Genomic DNA, 21,780 nt, shown 5'->3' with positions numbered 1-21,780 from the left:
CCTACCAAGTTTCGTAGCTCTAGCTCTTATGGTTTCTGAATTACACCTAATTTACTGCAAGATTTTGCAAGATTTTTCCAAACCCCATGCAAGTCAATGGGGAAAAAAATGGCGCTTAATGGCGAATTGCGGCCAAACCGCTTTGACAAACCCTTAGCAAAGTCATAGCATACATGTCCTCAATGAGCCGGTCATTTTGAGGTCTGGCATGTCTATGTGGCGCAAAAATTGAGGGAGTTATTACGCGCCAAACTTTTTGGCAGATATAATAATAATAATATGAATAATAAGTATGTGGGATTTCAAGATTGTGCCTTGCTTGTCAGCAAGCACAATAATAATTTGTGCCTTGCTTTCAGCCAAAGTGTCAAGTGTCATACAAGAAGGAAGGCTGGCCATAATGAGAATGAATCTGCACTTCCTGCCGCCCTTCAAAATAAAACCATTTAGAAGGGACAGGCACTGAATGCTGCTATAGCGCCCCCTAAAGGCTAAATGACAAAATACTTCTGATATAGGCTCAGAGTACATCCCTCCACACCTGTACCAAGTTTGGTTAGCATCGGACGATCTTTGTGAAATAGGCCCCACCCACAGAAAGTTGGAAGTGGATTATATCGCAACGGTGCGTTTTTTTTTTAAACTTCCAAATCAGTGTTGTGCAGGACAGTCCCCACATGATGTGTGCGTTGGTTTGGTGAAGATTGGACAAAATTTCAAGGAGAAATGGCAAAAAAACGGTTTTGGACAAAATGCAAAATGGCGGAAAATCTAGTCAGACGCAAATGGGCGTGGCCTAGTTGAGTAGATGCGGGAGGACCCAAGGAATCCAGGGAAAAAAGAATTTTGATGATAGACCCTACGGTTCAAAAGTTATGGACCAAAAGGTAAGGAGGGCTGTTATAGCGCCACCATATGGTCAATTGGTGCAATTTTTTCGGGGATAGTAAAAGACCCCTCAGTGCACCTCCCTACCAAGTTTCGTAGCTCTAGCTCTTATGGTTTCTGAATTACACCTAATTTACTGCAAGATTTTGCAAGATTTTTCCAAACCCCATGCAAGTCAATGGGGAAAAAAATGGCGCTTAATGGCGAATTGCGGCCAAACCGCTTTGACAAACCCTTAGCAAAGTCATAGCATACATGTCCTCAATGAGCCGGTCATTTTGAGGTCTGGCATGTCTATGTGGCGCAAAAATTGAGGGAGTTATTACGCGCCAAACTTTTTGGCAGATATAATAATAATAATATGAATAATAAGTATGTGGGATTTCAAGATTGTGCCTTGCTTGTCAGCAAGCACAATAATAATTTGTGCCTTGCTTTCAGCCAAAGTGTCAAGTGTCATACAAGAAGGAAGGCTGGCCATAATGAGAATGAATCTGCACTTCCTGCCGCCCTTCAAAATAAAACCATTTAGAAGGGACAGGCACTGAATGCTGCTATAGCGCCCCCTAAAGGCTAAATGACAAAATACTTCTGATATAGGCTCAGAGTACATCCCTCCACACCTGTACCAAGTTTGGTTAGCATCGGACGATCTTTGTGAAATAGGCCCCACCCACAGAAAGTTGGAAGTGGATTATATCGCAACGGTGCGTTTTTTTTTTAAACTTCCAAATCAGTGTTGTGCAGGACAGTCCCCACATGATGTGTGCGTTGGTTTGGTGAAGATTGGACAAAATTTCAAGGAGAAATGGCAAAAAAACGGTTTTGGACAAAATGCAAAATGGCGGAAAATCTAGTCAGACGCAAATGGGCGTGGCCTAGTTGAGTAGATGCGGGAGGACCCAAGGAATCCAGGGAAAAAAGAATTTTGATGATAGACCCTACGGTTCAAAAGTTATGGACCAAAAGGTAAGGAGGGCTGTTATAGCGCCACCATATGGTCAATTGGTGCAATTTTTTCGGGGATAGTAAAAGACCCCTCAGTGCACCTCCCTACCAAGTTTCGTAGCTCTAGCTCTTATGGTTTCTGAATTACACCTAATTTACTGCAAGATTTTGCAAGATTTTTCCAAACCCCATGCAAGTCAATGGGGAAAAAAATGGCGCTTAATGGCGAATTGCGGCCAAACCGCTTTGACAAACCCTTAGCAAAGTCATAGCATACATGTCCTCAATGAGCCGGTCATTTTGAGGTCTGGCATGTCTATGTGGCGCAAAAATTGAGGGAGTTATTACGCGCCAAACTTTTTGGCAGATATAATAATAATAATATGAATAATAAGTATGTGGGATTTCAAGATTGTGCCTTGCTTGTCAGCAAGCACAATAATAATTTGTGCCTTGCTTTCAGCCAAAGTGTCAAGTGTCATACAAGAAGGAAGGCTGGCCATAATGAGAATGAATCTGCACTTCCTGCCGCCCTTCAAAATAAAACCATTTAGAAGGGACAGGCACTGAATGCTGCTATAGCGCCCCCTAAAGGCTAAATGACAAAATACTTCTGATATAGGCTCAGAGTACATCCCTCCACACCTGTACCAAGTTTGGTTAGCATCGGACGATCTTTGTGAAATAGGCCCCACCCACAGAAAGTTGGAAGTGGATTATATCGCAACGGTGCGTTTTTTTTTTAAACTTCCAAATCAGTGTTGTGCAGGACAGTCCCCACATGATGTGTGCGTTGGTTTGGTGAAGATTGGACAAAATTTCAAGGAGAAATGGCAAAAAAACGGTTTTGGACAAAATGCAAAATGGCGGAAAATCTAGTCAGACGCAAATGGGCGTGGCCTAGTTGAGTAGATGCGGGAGGACCCAAGGAATCCAGGGAAAAAAGAATTTTGATGATAGACCCTACGGTTCAAAAGTTATGGACCAAAAGGTAAGGAGGGCTGTTATAGCGCCACCATATGGTCAATTGGTGCAATTTTTTCGGGGATAGTAAAAGACCCCTCAGTGCACCTCCCTACCAAGTTTCGTAGCTCTAGCTCTTATGGTTTCTGAATTACACCTAATTTACTGCAAGATTTTGCAAGATTTTTCCAAACCCCATGCAAGTCAATGGGGAAAAAAATGGCGCTTAATGGCGAATTGCGGCCAAACCGCTTTGACAAACCCTTAGCAAAGTCATAGCATACATGTCCTCAATGAGCCGGTCATTTTGAGGTCTGGCATGTCTATGTGGCGCAAAAATTGAGGGAGTTATTACGCGCCAAACTTTTTGGCAGATATAATAATAATAATATGAACTAGAATGTCTACATTTCCTAACGAAAATGTAATTGTGCTTGCTGTCCTCGCCATGCACCGCCTGGCTTCCAAAGTCCCTGCCCATGGACCTAGGGGGACTAAGTAGTTATGGGGGTGCCTATGTGAGTAAAAGGACTTTGGAGTAGAAGTACTTGGTAGGTGGGGAAGTCAGACTGGTTGTAGCCTACTAGAGAGACACAAAAGGCTGGCCCAATCTCTGCAATCTAAAACTACATTACCTGCAAACTACAGCATCAATAATTACCATGTATTGTGAATGTCTCCAACTGTCTCAAGGAAAATAGGACATGATAACCTCCAGAGAAGTAGTATTCCTTGTAGTGTCATTCATGTGTATGGTTGCGACAACAACTGTTTACAAAACTAGCAGGCTTACCAGAGCTGCAAACACACAAGTGAAAAGCTATCAATGGCTGCATCTAATCAGCCAGTAACTAATGTAGGCTATGTTCCATTATGTTAGTGTAAGAAGTCAAATGTACTGATAATAGTCCCTGGTCACCAAAGTAATGTTACCCTTTTAGTTTTGTTACAGAGTTGCTGATCGGTTGTCATGTGTCCAGTCAGCCAGAGAAGCTGCTTGGGTAGCATGCTAACTAACGCCTAACGCAGTGGTTCTCAACTGCTGTAGCCTCAGGACCCACTATTTTCCTTGTCATGAAGTCGCGACCCAAATTTCAGATTTTTTTTTAAACCACTCAAATTTATTGTGTCCTAACGCCAGGGGGACAAGGTGTTTGTTTTGGCTGGCTGAGGTTAGCCTATAAGGCACAGTTGTTGTGGCTAACAGCCTCCATTCACACTAGGCTATTCACACTAGGCTATCTCTTCCATTATGTTTTCAAACCCAGCTGGCTGTATAAAATGAACAACCACAAAGTGGTGACACTTACCCATGGGTTCCGTTCATTTTGTTCATTCATTGTTTTCTGGACATGTTACCATGCTACATTAACACAGCAGCTAACAGAACAGACAGGCCTCCCATGGTTGGTGACAAGTGTATATCATTCTCTCTACCCAAGATGCAACACTGCTCTACCCAACATGCAACGCTTCTGCTCAGAGTTGCTCTTTAGCTCTATTTATCTGGTCAAATCTCACCGGATTCCTGTTTCCAGTACACTTTTAGCATTTGGTTTTTAACAGATAAGAGTTGGAGCTGCTGAAAACATACAGTATGCAAATGAGAGTGAGACCATGAGTGATATACCCACTGAGATACAAGCATAGGTGTGTCTGTTGTCTGTATAATAGCGTGCGTGCAAGTGTCAAGTGTCATACAAGAAGGAAGGCTGGCCATAATGAGAATCCTGCCGCCCTTCAAAATAAAACCATTTAGAAGGGACAGGCACTGAATGCTGCTATAGCGCCCCCTAAAGGCGAAATGACAAAATACTTCTCCTATAGGCTCAGAGTACATCCTTCCACACCTGTACCAAGTCTGGTTAGCATCGGACAATCTTTGTGAAATAGGCCCCACCCACCGAACTTTGGAAGTCGATTATATCGCAACGGTGCGTTTTTTTCAAAAACTTCCAAATCAGTGTTGTGCAGGACAGTCCCCACATGATCTGTGCGTTGGTTTGGTGAAGATTGGACAAAGTTTCAAGGAGAAATGGCAAAAAAAACTGTTTTGGACAAAATGCAAAATGGCCGAAAATCTAGTCAGACGGAAATGGGCGTGGCCTAATTGAGTAGATGCGGGAGGACCCAAGGAATCCAGGGAATAATTTTGATGATAGACCCTACGGTTCAAAAGTTATGGACCAAAAGGTAAGGAGGGCTGTTATAGCGCCACCATCTGGTCAATTGGTGCAATTTTTTCGGGGATAGTAAAAGACCCCTCAGTGCACCTCCCTACCAAGTTTCGTAGCTCTAGCTGTTATGGTTTCTGAATGACAGCTAATTTACTGCAAGATTTTGCAAGATTTTTCCAAACCCCATGCAAGTCAATGGGGAAAAAAATGGCGCTTAATGGCGAATTGCGGCCAAACCGCTTTCACAAACCCTTAGCAAAGTCATAGCATACATGTCCTCAATGAGCCGGTCATTTTGAGGTCTGGCATGTCTATGTGGCGCAAAAATTGAGGGAGTTATTACGCGCCAAACTTTTTGGCAGATAGAATAATAAGTATGTGGGATTTCAAGATTGTGCCTTGCTTGTCAGCAAGCACAATAATAATAAGTATGTGGGATTTCAAGATTGTGCCTTGCTTGTCAGCAAGCACAATAATAACAACAACAACTCTACTACTACGGCACTCGGTAGAGCGCATCATACCTCCGCCAGCCTTTCTAAGTGTCGGTGTTACGTGAATCCATTTAGAAGTTAGGCTCCTTTTTGTGATTGACACGCCCCCTTTTGGTCAGTGAAAGCAAGATGAAAACAAGAGCTTCGATACCGGAAGCGAGGCGATATTACCTTCAAAATAAAAGCGCTAATTTATTAAAACCAATAGGCTATAATGCTGCTGCTGGGTGTACAGACCAGTCAACTCACTATGGGTTAAAATTGACTTTTGGAAGGCACAACATTGTATGTTTATTTACAACAGGTTTCTCTGCAAATGTTTTCTTTATTTCCTCTTTGGTACTTGGGGGATTTTGGATCACACACAAAACATTGCGACAGTACTTTGATTTAAATGGCATTATTTTGACGGTTATAACCGGACGTTTCTGTTTTATTCTGGCTGACTTGACGCTGCTGAACCTGTGAGCAAATCTCTTTTAGATTTAGATCTCTTGTTGATGTTGTAATGCAATTGAGTCTTCCCTGTCTTTTATTCCCGTGTGCCTTGGTATCAGAAATATAAATATAGTGTATAAAGAATAAGCAGCTAGTTGGCTGTGTCTGGGTGTGGGCTAAACACTGGAGCAGCTTGTTACTGCATAGCCTCGTAGTTTTTTCAATGGCTATTATGATTTCCATCATATCAAAGATATACAAGCCTGATTTGATATCAGATTTTTTATCATAGTCAATATATCAGTGTTGTGTCAATCATGATGTCATTTGGCCTGTTAATTTGGCTAACTAAAGCCATCTTACCACCTCTGTGTTGTGTCCCCTCCCCCCCCCCTCCTCCCTCCTCCCTCCCCCCTCCTCCCTCCTCCCTCCCCCCCTCCTCCCTCCTCCCCCCTCCCTCCTCCCTCCTCCCTCCTCCCTCCTCCCTCCCCCCTCCTCCCTCCTCCCTCCTCCAGAGGAGCCAGCAGACTGGGAGAAGGAGCTGCAGCAGGAGCTCCAGGAGTACGAGGTGGTGAGCGAGGCCACAGACAGAGACGAGCAGTGGGACCAAGAGATCGAGAAGACGCTCCAGGCTGACAGCAGCTAGGGGGCGCTGCCTCTCCTCTGCACAGTCACTGATTTGCTGCCCCCCCAATGGACGACTAGCAACCCATGCTGCACAAAGGGACTAAATATGATTCCCCTCTATATGTATATGATTACCATCTGTCAACTTGTATCCATGCTTCCGTAACTCAGGGTTCCTACGCAGGTCTGGAAAGTGAATAGTTTGGGGATTTGAAAAAAAAGTATGGAAAATGTTGTAGTTCAGGTCCGATACACACACAATTCTAGCTTTGATCTTGGTCTAGACCCACTTTGAATACACAGCTTGTGTTGATGTGAAGAATAATGTTCAGATAGAGGGATGCTCTTATGAGCCAGCCACTGTCAGCATGCATTATATCAAATAGCTGCACCAACATCACATCTAGTCAAGAACATCGGCCATATGTGAAAGAAAGCATGTAGGAACCCTGCCGATCATCTCACATATTCTGATATTTCTTCATCAGACCAGATCTAGATCTAGGTCTGCGTTAATCATATTGAACACCAGACAACATCTTCAGAGGGAAAAAGTATGTGATTTTCTTTGATTGGACCCTGGGACCTGATACAAGTTTCAGATATGATTATATCTTCTTGCTTTGCCCTGTTCATGAGAGCCATGTACTGAGGCGGAAAGCCGCTAGAGGGCGCTCCAGTACAAAGTGCCAGGCACTTTCTTCTGATGGGGGGGCTGTTTGAAATCCTAGATCCACGTTTGAGTTAAGTATCTTTCAGCTGCTGCTTGCAGGTGGTTTGTACAGTAAAGTCTGTAGTATAGTTACAGTAGAGTCAAATATATGTCGATAAAGAGGATTGATTTGTGGCACTTTGCACAGCAGCACTTCAGACACTATTTCCCTTTCATTCTCCTTTCACATGTTTATTTCATTTGGACAAAGTTGGAAATGTGCGCATGTCTTTGTTCAGCTACACGGCTTGTTTCTCTGTAGCTGAAGTATTGTACATGTGTTCTCTATTTGACCTTTTCCTTCAATAAATATTCAAATCTGTTACAAAAGCAACCAGTAGACTGTGGCTCAACTTGATACATACACGGATGAGTTCAGGGAGTATGAATGGAAATGAAGTTATAGGACGTATATATATATGCCAGATGGTTTGTTCACAGAACCATGTGGGAGCTCGTCTTTGGAAACGCTTTGGAAAAGGGGGTGTGTGTTTAAAGAATCCCTGTCTATCAGCTGCCTCTGGAACTTGTGACTGGTAACCAGGGTTGGGAAGTTTATTTTTAAAATGTAATCGGATACAATTAATAGTTACCTATCAAAAATTGTAATCAGTAATCCAAGTATCACAATATAAAAGTAATGTAACTGATTATTTTACTTTTTGATTACTTTTGAACAAATTTCCTCCTGCATTTGACTACTGGAGCTCCTCAGGACCCCACAACAACAAAGAACAGCTTTGCTAATCTTGTCTTATCTGTTTCTCAATAATAATATAATATATAATAATATAATAATCGTGTTTACATTTTTGGATTACAGAGCATAATTTTCTTAGAAACCCAGTCATTTATTTCTTGGCTGCACTCACTGGTCATTTCTAAGAGCCAAGTATTTTTAGGTGTTATTTATTTTGCACCTTAAGATATCAAACATAAAGTAGACAATAAAAGAGTCAATATTTACAGTGCACAGCGAATTGGATCAATAAATCCACAATAAATACAATCTACAATACATGTAATCAGTTACTTTCCCAGCCCTGATGCGTCACCAGGCTCTCTCAGAGGGGAGAGCATAGGAGGAGAGAGAGAGCCTGGCAGTTACTGAGGCAGGAAGACAGAAGAAGACCCGCCCCCGTCTTCCGGTGGCCTGAGTGCTGCAGTGTTTTTTCCGCCCAGAGCCGGAAACACTCGGAGCGACGTTTTGATCATCATCATCCAGCCCTGCTGCCACGACACTTCTCTATACAGGCTGAGGCGGAGTAACAGTTGACAGTGGAAGTAAAGTGTGTCGCAGTTCAACTCAGACTCAGAGTCACACCGACACCATTTTGAGAGAGCAGAGAGAAGACGCAGGGTGAGTGTTAATAATACTACATTATTATTCCTATTATTATTTTATTCAGGGATGAAACTAGTCACCTTTAGGTGTCAGTCACCTTCTCGAACTTGTGCTGCTAAGTAAGTGAATGGTTTCTGAGTGGTTTAGTGTCTCTGCCCTGGCTGATATCTGTCACCTTTTTCCACTGTCTGAGTTCACATCTGTTGATTGTAAAAGTGGGGTCCACCCGCTATGCCGACCACCCGCAATGCCGACCTTAGGTTTAGGCGTGGGGGTGGGAGAGGTTAGGTTTTGGGTTAGGGGCTGGGGGAGGTTAGGTTTAGGCATGGGGGGAGGGAGGTTAGGTTTGGCGTGGGGGCTGGGAGAGGTTAGCTCCACCGACACGCTGCACGCCGCCTCGCTCAGCTGGTTCTGCTTGTGGGCTATCGGCATTGCGACCTGTCGGCACTGCGGCCTGTCGGCACATAGACGCGGCACCTGTAAAAGTGTCTGAGTCAGTTGTTACTGATCGCAGGTGTTTTACTGCGTTCACCTGCCTCTTTTCCTCTCTCTCAAAGTAACGCTCATAGAAAAGATGTAACAGTGAGATAATGGCGTCAGTAAAACAAACAGGGAAGTTGATGTGGGCGGGGCCTGTACTTCACAGAAGACCGACATGACGCAGTTTATTAAACCGTTAAATTAACCCAGTTTTATTCCATCTGTGTGTCTGAGACTCTGCGAGATGAGCGTCTTTCAGTCACATGACTCCTCATAAAGAGAGAAACGGCTTGTTGACTTTCTGCAGACAGATCAGGACTTCAGAGCGAGGTGGGACCATCGACATATATATATTTAATATAGCTCAATGGGTGGTAAACTAATCTGCTTCATATTAGGCCTACAGAGGGCGCTACTAACTAAGATGACATGCGTCGACTTGCCTACAGAGCAGACTGCTGTGTTGCGTTTGAGTCATCCGCCTCTCGTCTCTGAGGGCGGGTTCACCGGGCTGATTTCTCATAAGCCAGCTAGTCTGGGCACCTTCCACCCCGCTTTTTGTCATGGGGCGTAAACCACGGAACCAGAATGAACACCGGAAGGCAGTGCGCCAAAAAACATCTGTGTTGCTGTTAGCTTGATGTCTCTTCCCTCGATTAATTGTCTGATGCAAAGCTTCTGTATTGGCTTAAAAGATGTGAGATTGTGAATCCGCAATGTTTCTAAAAGAACTTCGGTACGTCCATCTTTTGTTTTGTTGTTTGCCGTTCTGATACTTGGGTCAAATTGTCAAGTTAACGTGAAAGTTGACGAGCTAGAAACGCTGCCATCCGGTCTAGGGCGGGCTCTAGGCCGGAACCAGTAGGGTGACAAAATCAATTGTGGGCGGGAGCCAGGCTCTTTCTCGCCGAGAAGAGCCTGGTGACGCGAGGTTATAAGCCAGCAGTGTTTCACTGAAATCTGTAACCACCGTGTGTGACCACAGAGGGGCGCTGTTGCACATGTTCTGCACATTTAGGCACCTGACAGTATCCACCCGACACTACAGCCAGACGAGGATCTGCTTGAAAATGAAGTCATTCAAGACAAGTGTTGATAAAAAAGAAATAATGAATGAAGCTTGTGTGTGTGTGTGTGTGTGTGTGTGTGTGTGTGTGTGTGTGTGACACAACAGAATAGTTGACCTGTTAGTTAAAGACATAAGGTGTTGATGTGACAGAAACATTTTTAGGCCGTGGACCAATGTTACTATTGAACTTTTTTTGCAGACTGGGCTGACATATTCTGGTTTTCAGACAAGTAACATGACAACATGATTGGGTTGCAGCTTCATAATCGGGGAGATTAAACTATCCCATGTGGTTTTTGCTGTGTCGTATTTCTAAAAAGAATGTATTTTATAGCTCCATAGTCACGTTTCAGTGTTGAATGTTTTGACACAGACCTGCTTGCACTTGCTGGCACCGCGTCTGCGACTCTGTTCTCATGCTTTGAAGTGCAGCAGCCATGCTGTCATGTTAAAATAGTTGTGAAATAACGTAACCAAAACGTACTGAAATATGTGAATGTCTTCCTTTATATGGATCCAAAGGATCACTGGGTCGGTTGAAATGTTGAAACACACTTTTTTTTCTTTTTCTTTTTTTAATAATATTTTCCCCACAATTTTTTTTATCCCATTTTTATCCCCCATTAGTGCTAAATGTAATGTATTTATCCTGGTTGCTGCTTCACCCTCTGCCAATCTGGGGAGAGCCGAAACTGGCTCCATGCTTCCTCTGAGACATGGGCAGTTAGCCAGCCGCTTCTTTTCACCTGACAGGGGAAGCTTCACCGGTAGGACATCGCACGTGGGAGGATCACGCTATTCCAACGAGTTCCCCTCCCTCCGAACAGGCGCCCCTAACGACCAGAGGAGGCACCACATTAGCAACCAGGATATTGCATGTTTTGTGGGGTTCCTATATGAAGGAAACCCCCAGGGGGCACGGGGAGAACATGCAAACTCCACACAGTAAGGCCCTTTTGACGACCCCACCCGGGCGGTGGGCACTCGAGGACATGCGGACGGGCACGCATTCCTTCCTCACAGTGCCACGTCCCAGGTGGGAATCGAACCCAGGACCTTCTAGCTGTGAGGCGACAGCGCTTACCACTGCACCACCATGCCCCACACATTTCAAAACTCAATATTTGCAAAGATCTCGGTTTCTAATCTTGCAGGACAAACACTGTCATGCAGACTGTACCCCACTGCACTGTGTGTGTGTGTGTGTGTGTGTGTGTGTGTGTGTGTGTGCATGTGTGTGTGTTTGTGTCTAGGTGCTCTTGTTGTAATTCACGGAGCGTCGATTGAAACACATCACCCCATTGGGAAACGAGAGGGAATCTCACCATTAAGTGACCCCGAAATAAACATTCTTTCCGTGAACATTATGACTGACTGACTGACTGAATGACTGACTGACTGACTGACTGAATGACTGACTGACTGACTGAATGACTGAATGACTGACTCACCCTAAAGAGCCGTCTCTTGACCATGCTCTGTGCACATGGTAAAAATCACAATTAGATGTTTTCACAAAATTGTTCAGCCCTATTCATAAGCTGTGTGTGTGTGTCTGTCTGTCTGTCTGTCTGTCTGTCTCCCTGTCTCCTCTCAGAAGATGAGTGTTCGTGTGGAGGAAGAGGTTGGAGCAGAGCCTCCTGACAGCTCTCGGTCTGTGGAGGAGTTTCTACTCTTCAGTCCTCAACATGGACCCTCAGACACAAAGTAAGATGAATGTTACACTCTAAACGAGGGATACTCAACTTGCTTTACCCGGGGGCCACTTTCGTGAAATTCTGCTTATTTTGCTTCTATCGCATTTACTACTGTTTATTTTAGGCTATGTGTGTTCTGTGAGCGAGCTACTGTAACTTGTCCCAATTTCCCCCCGGGGATCATTAAAGTCTTTCTGATTCTGATTCTGATGATAGAAGGCCAGGGGCCAGTTAATAAACAATCAATATACATTTTTCTGTAGCGGATTGTAGGTGTCAGATGGAGTTTAGTCTGACAATGTTGTGCACACCGGATAGTTACTTAGGTTAAGTACATACATAAGTGCCTGGGTAGCGAGCAGATGGCGGTATTTGACAATTTAGCAGCTAAATCATAGATTATTGAAAGATATTCCATATTCCAGACTGAAATGCTATAACAGAAGTGTGAGTATTGGCCAGAATTACATGAACATTTGGACACTTATTCAGCGGGTATCTTGCATGTTGCGTTCAGGTGCACTGTAAAAATAAAAAATTAAATGTTGCAATTCCATCGCGGGCCACACAGCATACCCGCGGGCCGCATGTCGCCCACGGGCCGCCAGTTGAGTATCACTGCTCTAAACTTCATAATAGCCTGAGAACATGAGAACATGGACCCTCAGACACAAAGTAAGATGACTGTTACTCTAAACTTCATAATAGCCTGAGAACATGAGAACATGGACTCAAAGTAGAACATAATAAGCCAAACTATAGATGTGTTCCTATTTGTTGTGTGTTGTATCCAAAGTACTTTGAATCATGATTTTGGAACAGATTAAAGGTTTTGAAAAACATAATCTCATACGAATTCCAATCAGATTTGACAAAATCACATTCCAGAAACACAGATTTTATCACGAGGAAGTGGATAGCGTAAACTATTTTGGAATGCTGTTGCAGGACTTGGAAAAATCATTCGATAAAAAAACGAATTGAATCGAAAAAGCAAAATTATGTCTACTGCAATTAAACACCATTGAGTTTAACCTGTGATTTAGAAATGGTGTTAACTTAGGTCCTGCCTAAATGGGTGAGAGCAGTTTGTAGCACTTTTGAGCACTTTATTTATCCCAGAAGGGCTCTAATATGGGGGTAAAATGGTGTCAGATCAGCTGTAAATGGACAGATTATGATTCACAAATAGATAGTACAATCTGTAAACACATAACACGATCCACAAATGTGAAACCCAACTCACAAATATATTTAAAATCCACAAGCACACACACCATGATCCACAAATGTGAAACACAACTCACAAATATATTTAAAATTCACAAACACACACATCATGATCCACAAATAGAATTCAGTGACTTGTATTTCAAAACCAGAATTTCTGTTTGTAGATTGTTTCGCATTTGTTTTCAGAGTTTTGACACTATTGTACCGCTGTTTTATGGTGTAATTTTCTACAAATGCACTCTTCACAATTTGCAAACAAACACAGTCTAACTTGTATTTTCAAACCACTGTTTCCAGACACACATACAAATCATGTGCAATGCACAGTGTTCAAGTCTCAAATCTGTTTGCACATCAGTGTGTGTGTGTGTGGATCGCTATGCTAGGTCTTCAAGTGTTGAATTAGTGTTTGCACATCACAGCCTGTGTGTGGAATGCATTGCATTTGTCTACAAATCGTTTTGACACTTGTTGCGCAGATAAAATCCACAAATGTAATCAGCCAATGAGGGGGATCGCTTGCAATGGGATGTCCCGCCTCCTCGATAACCCCTCCAAAATAAAAGCACCGGGCTTGTGCCTGTCTGTCTGGCCGGCCGGCCGCTCCCTCATGCAGGAGATGAAGTGGAGAGAAACATGGAGAGAGGCCTGGCTCAATTAGTGGCACCGGCAGCTGTCTCGGCAGTTTACCGACCTGCTGCGGCAGGTCAGTTGCTGCCACTGACCTGTAGGGGCACTGTTTCCCGACCTGCCGCGGCAGGTTTGTAGTTACTGCAGTACAAGCAGTACAAGCACAAGCTCACATCAACATCTCCACTGTTTGATTCAGATCATTATATCACAATTATGAGAATTATGAGATAATAACACGTTTCTCAATAAAAAAGGCAGATTCACAGATTAATACACACTGTTTTTAATTAGACATGTTTAAAGAAAATACTGGTGACACTAACTTACCACGGTAGTTTGTGTGTGTGTGGTGTGTGTGTGTGTGTGTGTGTGTGTGTGTGTGTGTGTGTGTGTGTGTGTGTGTGTGTCTACAGTGTTACTGAAGTCCAGAAGATGAATGTGTGTATGGAGGAAGAGGAGGGCGGGGCAGAGCCTCCAGCACTCAGCTGTCTGTCTGTGAGAGATCTTCATCCAGACTCCAGTAATGAACATGGACCCTCGGAGACAAAGTAAGACTGCTTACACTGTAAGCCTGCAGTACCCAGTGTTGGGGGTAACTCATTACAAAAGTAACATGTACTAAGACATGTTACTATTATACAATTACTACTACTATTATACTATTATATGTGACCTGCTCCATCAAAATGAGTCGGATGTCGCGCTAATGTGTTTCTCTTGAAACACGTTTTTATGAACAAATGTTTATTTTGTCCGTTTTCGTATTTTACCTGATTCTAGTAAAATAAAGCCTTGGCTTTCATTCTGTGTAAAGATTATTGTGAAATTCGAACCATAAATATAGTTTTTAAGCTCTTAAAGGAAGCGTGAGAAATGTGAAAGTACCGCTCTGCCCTGCTCTCTGACTTCAGGTTGCCGCCTCTCAGTAGCATTCATTTCTTGTTGCCAGATAAACGGGATAATAAGTACTTGTAAATGGTAGGCTTATAATAGGCTACTGCAGGATTTAAAACGCTGTTTATAAAGTTAGTCAGGGTTGTATTGTGGAGTTTTGTTACTGGTTTGTTATTTTTAGACTAGTTTGAGCAGTTTGTATGACGTTAAACCTCTTCAAAATCTGCCGCCGGGTGGACTAATCCGAAACGGCCTGGCAACCCCTCCCCGCAAACCCGTGCCTCTGTCTCTGTGCCACTGCCTCCCTCTCCCAACCTCTCATGTTCGTCCACTAAAATGATTGATTCTCTGCTTATCATTTCTCGCCTGGACTACTGCCTGGACTACTGCAACGTGCTCCTGGCCGGCCTACCTGCCACCGACATCTGACCGCTTCAGCTTATTCAGAACGCTGCAGCCCGTCTGGTATTCAACCAACCCAAATTCTCTCACGTCACTCCCCTCTTCCGGGACCTCCACTGGCTTCCCATCTCAGCTCGCATCAAATTCAAGACACTGGTACTGGCCTACAGGGCAGTACACCAGTCAGCTCCCCTGTACCTGCAATCTATGGTCAGGTTCCAAACCTCTCACCGCTCCCTTCGCTCCTCCACCAGTGCAGGTCGCCTCGCCCCTCCTTCGCTACGGGCGCTCAAAAGTCCTAAACTAAACTTGTACCACTGTTCCTTCAGAAGTTGTAGTTGTCTTAGACTGTGCTCCATAGTTGATTGCTCTATTGCTGACAAAAAGTGTGTTATTGTAAGTCGCTTTGGATAAAAGCGTCTGCCAAATGACGTAATGTAAATGTGTATGTAATGCATAGCAACATCTTGACCAGCTCTCATCATGTCCATGTATGGATGTATGGATTTCCCTCTGGCGTGTTTTATAAAAATAAAAATAAAAGAAGCGAGTAGAAAACCGCGCCTCTGCTGACGATCCACGCCAGACAGGTGCCTTTCGTATGTGCCTTTCAGAAGAGGGAGTCAACACGTGAAAAAAGTAATCTGGATTACACGGTCAAAGTTTAGGCGATTTAATAGGTGGAAGTGCAACAAGCAGACTACGTTTCGACACGCAAGTGTCCTCAGAGTAAAAAGAAAAGAAAAGGAGAACAAGCAAGTGTTTGTCATCTGTCAGTTTTGGCAGGCTGTGAAGTGACAGGACTTAAAGTAGTACGTAATAAAAATAGAGTCCGCACACTGGCAGCTGCTCCCAAATATTTATTTGACCACAAAAAAAAAGTGACGTTTCGGGCAAAGCCCTTCCTCAGACATGAATGTAGTGTAGGGACACACCCCTTAAGTACCCTCGCAGGGGTCACCTGACACATCATGTGATACATAGAATTAAACATACAGTGCACTTGTTCACATAATCAAATGGCAACTGGCAATATCAAAACGTAATTGTCTCAAAGGACAAGTAATAATGGACGTTTTCAGAACAACTTGAATATCACATAAACTAGGCTTATCAGGTATAAACTGTCATAATGAAATGTAATATTTAAGAAGAAAGTGTAATGTGAACTATTACAAGGTGGTCTCTACTACTTTGAACTTGTGGTAGTAGTAAAAAAGTATATGAAGATACCACAGCTGTGAAGAAAATGACACAGGACAGAGATACTAGACAGAGCAAGATTCTTTACAATGTGGACATAATGAGATTAGCACACACAAAAGCACACCTACAAGCACACCTGCAAAAGGACTACAAATGACTACAAAAATGGCCGCAAGTCAAAATCTTCGTTCAGCCCTTTTGGGGCTCGAGTGTCCAGGGTGAAAATCCAAAAGGCCTCTCTTTTAAGTAGTAGAGAGTTGATGTCACCTCCACGTACAGGGTGTTTAACAAGTTCAATGCCACAATATCTAAGAGAAGAAACATTGTGAGAAGCTTGTAGAATAGAATAGAATAGAATAGAATAGAATAGAATAGAATAGAATAGAATAGAACTTTATTTGCCATTTCAACACATGGTTGATTGGAAATTGTCTTGGTGCAGAAGTGCTCACATAGAATCACATAGAATCACAGGAGACATAGATGCAGAGAGTTCCATACATACAAAAACAAGGAAGTAATAAAAAGGATAATAACGACATTTAAAAAAAAAAACAATTCATGGAACCTGTTAAAAAAGCAGAGTGCCGCAGTGCCACAGAAAGCTAAAATAATGCTCGATAAAGTGCTTAAAAAGTATTTAAAAAAAGAAAGTGCTAAACTATTTTTTAAAGTGCTTTTTAGTGATAAAGTGCAAAAAAGCCTAACTGGTGTTGACCCTTCTAGCCAGTCAACAGGATATCGCCATGTGCCGGTGAGTCTCAACATATGACCTAATAGTGTTGTGTGTCTCATGGGACGCTAACGAAGTGGAGTACAAGTGAACTTCCGGACTGTCTGAAGGATATAAAACACTTTGCGAACAATGGCCGGACTTACGTCTACTTGCGCGCAAAGAAGAGAACAGTACATCTACTTGCGTCAACAAGAACTACACCCACAGCTACACCCATCTTCACAGTAATCACAGTATATCAAATGTATCCACAATATATAATATATATCCTTTCTTCTTCTTATATCTCTCTATTTTTCTATCTTTTACATTTAGATGGCCAAACTCCCCTGAGGACACTCTTCTGTCCGTCACTCTCTAGCACACACTCTCTCTCTCTTTTCATCACATAAGGCTCTCCTATCTCAAATCTCATAGTGGTCCATATCATTTATGTTGATTATGTTTGTCATTCATGTCAAAGTGATATGTATAATCAAGTCATAGTTGTATGCAGATGTGCATGTGATGGAGTTATTTTTCACATTTAGCTTTGAACTGATGGGCACATGGCCAGAATCAGCATATGTACTACGTCATGCACGTATCCTGATTCTGGTGATGATGAAGTCAGTATTATGTTTTTGGTATATGTGATGTCATTTCAGAGATATTGACTAAATCAACAAAGAGTGAAGACATTACTTGTTGATATGCTGAAGGAGTGTTGGGTGTCAAATGAGGTGACTTCAAAAATGTTTTTGAATTATTGTGGCTTCAGAGTTCAGAGGGGTCTGAAGACCGAATGCAATATTGGAAAATTGATGAGGGTTTTGGTTTAGGACCTATATAAAAGGACCATGTAGGTATTAGTCATTTATCAACACATGTCATGTGTAGTTAGATGTAGTTTTAGTATAGGTACATAGACATAGGAATATACACATATATATATAAATACATATATACACATACTTACTCTATACACTCTATATATAATCAAACACTATACATCCTGATAATCATACATCTTTAAACAAGCCGAGCCTGCCTCGATGACATAACAGAGGCTGGTGAACACAGGAAATGAGGTTTGCTGAGTTCACCTCTGGTCTTTGCTAGCTGAGGTTGAAGTATACCATGGGGGACAGATGAATTAGAAAGGAACAGGATGTGCAGTTGTAATAAAATAAAATAACAACAATTTGAATTGGAAAAGCAAGGTTGATGGTGGGAGCTGTTGGTCAGCTATAGGCAATCATCGGGCTGAAGAGTGTGATGGTTGACCCCTATAGAACATTCCGGGGAGTAGGTCAGACTGAAGAGTGTGATGGTTAACTCCTATGGAACACTAATCCTAAACCTAACAGCCTGAAGCCAGAAAAACAACAACAACGACAAAACAATGGTGCATTGGCCGGAAAATAGCTGTAACTGTTCCCTGAGTTAGCTGTCCTATCATGGGGATCGAACCAAGGACGCTTCATAGAGGTTTGTTTCAAACACACACACACACACACACACACACACACACACACACACACACACACACACACACACACACACACACACACACACACACACACACACACACACACACACACACACACACACACACACACACACACACACATATACTAGACACACACAGGGTGTGCCATTATACCAGTATATAGGAATATATGTAATAACAGGGTGGTCTATATCTGAATACTTAATCAAAGACATCCTTATACAGTATATGTTTATTATTTTGACTTTATTTTTATTTTTTATTTTTATTTCTGTTTAAGTTTTGTAGTCTAAACCAAGGATCAAAAAGAGAGGTTAAGGGAGGTATTGGAAAAGAGGGGCCCATGTATTTTTGTTTTCATATCCCAGTATGCCATACATATTTGGGTATAGTAATGTAAGGTTCATGTTAATTTGAAAAAGCAATTGCAATGCTTAAAGAACAGTTGATCAGAAAAATATGTCTATAAGGGGGAGTGGATGAGGTTATAGAGATATTTCTCTGAAAAGATTGTGGTTTACTTTTATTTTCTACATTTCATCATGAAAAGAGTGGTTTTATTTTTTAAATTTCAAAATTTCATAATTTCATTTTTTGGTAGGTTATGTTATTATTTTGTCTTAAATGTAGCATATATTTTAAGGTCATGTATTCCAATATATAACTGTCATATTTTATGCCATGAGAAGGAACTGCGGGGTCACTGTTTGATGCCTGTGTGCGCAAAAGATCTACGGCACAGGTTTGACCTTTGAAGGTCAAAAAGAGAGGATATGTGGTGGAATTTTGCTAGACGCACAGGCATGGAACAGTGAAATCGTTTCTCACAAGGAAGTTGTGAGCAGGTCTTATCTCGGGAAGCAGAGGGCCGCCTCAGAGCTACAGGGTGGTCCCTGTGACTTCCTGAATGAGACTTGCGTGCCAGGAGGCCTATATAAGAGTTGTGAACTTACAATAAAGCAGACCAATTATCTATTCCAGGACTGTGTGACTGTCTCTTTCTTAGAGGGATTCTGAGGGTATCTGAGGGTTTTTCTTAGACTCGGTTTTTAACTTCCACAAAAGTGCCTGTGCTCTTGAGGTAGAGTTGAGGTGTCGGACAGCCTCAGGATATGTACTGTTTTTGAAGCGAGATGTCCTACACCTTATGCTCTGGAGCCTCCTACCAGAGGGGAGGGGCTTAAAGAGGGAGTAAGCAGGGTGCGAGGGGTCTCGCATCACCTTCTCCCCCTTTCGCTTGATGCGTGTGGCGTATAGGGAGGCCACAGAAGGAAGGTCGCAGCCGATGATCTTTGACGCCGTGCGCACTATTCTCTCTAGCCGAGCTTTATCGTGCTCGCTTGTGTTGCCGTGCCACACAGACACTGAGAAAGTAAGGACACTCTCAACAGTGGCTCTATAAAAGCTGAGCTTCCCCTCCTTGGACACTCCAAACTTCCTGAGCTGTCGCAGTGAGTGGAGCCTCTGGTGGGCCTTGTTAATAATGCGGTCGGTGTTGGCCTCCCATTTTAAGTTTTCACAAATGGTTGTGCCAAGGAATTTAAAACTGTTCACTCGCTCCACCTGCTGGCCGTTGATGAGCAGAGGAGGGTGAACTGCTTCACCGCGCCGGAAATCTACAATCACTTCTTTTGTTTTGGAAGTGTTTAGGAGCAGGTCGTTTTCGTTACACCAGTCGACAAGCCTGTGTACTTCAGCTCTGTAGGCTGATTCATCGTCGTTCTTTATTAGACCCACTACTGTTGTGTCGTCAGCGTATTTAAAGAAATGGACAGAGTCGGAGTGGGAGACGCAGTCATTTGTGTAAACAAGATAGAGGAAAGCAGAGAGAACACAGCCCTGGGGGGCCCCGGTGTTCAGGGTCAGAGACTTAGAGAGCAGGTTGCCAATTTTAACCACCTGTTCTTGGTCTGAGAGAAAGTCCAAGATCAGGTGGCACAGAGAGTCCTCAATACCCAGCAGTTTAAGTTTTTCAAATAATTTAAAAGGCACAATCGTATTAAACGCGGAACTAAAATCAATAAAAAGAATTCTGGCGTAAGTGGCAGAGGCCTCTAGATGTAGCAGGATGGTGTGGAGGCACATGGACACAGCATCCTCTACAGACCTGTTAGGCTGGTAGGCAAACTGATATTTGTCTAGTTTTACAATGCTAGACAGGTGGTCGCATACAAGTCGTTCAAAAACCTTCATTATCACAGGGGTCAGCGCGATGGGCCTGTAATCATTTAGGCAAGAAGGGTTGGGTTTTTTGGGCACAGGAATGACAGTGGCAGATTTATACAATGCCGGGATTTTAAGTGTGCACAACAAACAGTTAAAGAGATCAGTAAGAACGGGGGCAAGTTGGTCGGCACAGTTTTTCAAAGTAAAGGTAAAAACATTGTCTGGCCCTGCAGCTTTCCTGACATGTTGCTTACATAGTATGGCTCTAACCTGGTGCTCCTCAACTATGAAAGGAGGGGTTACAGGCCCCATGCTGTCAGCTATTCTGGGGCGTTCACCTGACTGAACATCAAAGCGGCAGTAAAATGCATTTAATTTGTCAGGGAGTAGGGGATCCTCATCCTGGACTTTAGGTTTTTTCTTAGACCCAGTGATGGTGTGCAGACCCTGCCAGACCCCTCTGATGTCCCCAGATTTCAGTTTATCCTCCAGGCTCTCTCTGTTTTTAGCCTTAGCTGATTTTGCTGCCTGTTCGAATTCATATCTGGCAGATTTATAGAGATCATTGTCTCCACTTTTGAAGGCCTGGTTCTTCCTAACCCAGAGGCTTTTAACCTCTTTGCTAAACCATGGCTTATTATTGCCATACACAGTCACCACATCTGATGGAATACACACCTCCTGGGAGAAGTTGATATAGGAGGAAAGAGTGTCAGTGTATTCGTCCAACCCATCACATGCTTCTTTAAAAATGTCAAAGTCAGTGGTTTCCATAAAATATCTTAGCTCGTCAGCAGCCTCAGGGGAGAAGCGCCGCACAGGCCTAGCAGTCCGTTTAACAGTCTTTAGCTGCTGGCGGTGCTGGGGGAGAAGAAAGACCGTGTTGTGGTCGGATTGGCCGAGGGGGGCGCGCACCACGGCATGAAACGCCTGGGGGATTATACAGTAAGATTGATCAAGTGTTTTTTCACCCCTGGTAGCAACGTGTATTTGTTGTTTGTACCTGGGTGCCGCCTTCCGCAGGTTAACGTGGTTGAAATCACCCATCGCCAGAATGATGGAGTCCGGGTGCGCATTCTCCAAGTCAGTGATCCGTGCAGCCAGTTGCTGCGATGCCAATTTAGCCTTGGCTTGCGGGGGAATATATACTGCTACAAGGAGGACCGAGGCAGTTTCCCTT

General features: G+C 43.2%; 1 protein-coding gene and 1 long non-coding RNA gene across 2 annotated transcripts in view; both read left to right on the top strand.

Moving 5' to 3' along the window:
• Nucleotides 1–6,554, top strand: part of LOC310791513 (synapse-associated protein 1-like) — a gene marked incomplete at both ends in the record, with an annotated part of 30,591 nt that extends 24,037 nt beyond the window's left edge. The window contains one exon of the mRNA XM_083653188.1: nucleotides 6,424–6,554. Within this exon, the coding sequence (XP_083509314.1) occupies nucleotides 6,424–6,554 (131 nt within the window). The remainder of the gene's footprint in view (nucleotides 1–6,423) is intronic.
• Nucleotides 6,555–11,737: 5,183 nt separating this feature from the next.
• On the top strand, nucleotides 11,738–18,418 carry LOC310791325. Its single transcript, XR_014553429.1, has 3 exons — nucleotides 11,738–11,848; nucleotides 14,118–14,252; nucleotides 16,933–18,418. It is a non-coding gene; the product is annotated as an uncharacterized lncRNA (long non-coding RNA).
• The last annotated feature ends 3,362 nt before the right edge of the window (nucleotides 18,419–21,780 follow it).

The sequence above is a fragment of the Poromitra crassiceps genome (assembly GCF_964638095.1).
Source record: "Poromitra crassiceps genome assembly, chromosome: 16".
Lineage (NCBI taxonomy): Eukaryota > Metazoa > Chordata > Actinopteri > Beryciformes > Melamphaidae > Poromitra > Poromitra crassiceps.
This window is presented reverse-complemented; position numbering and strand designations above follow the sequence as displayed.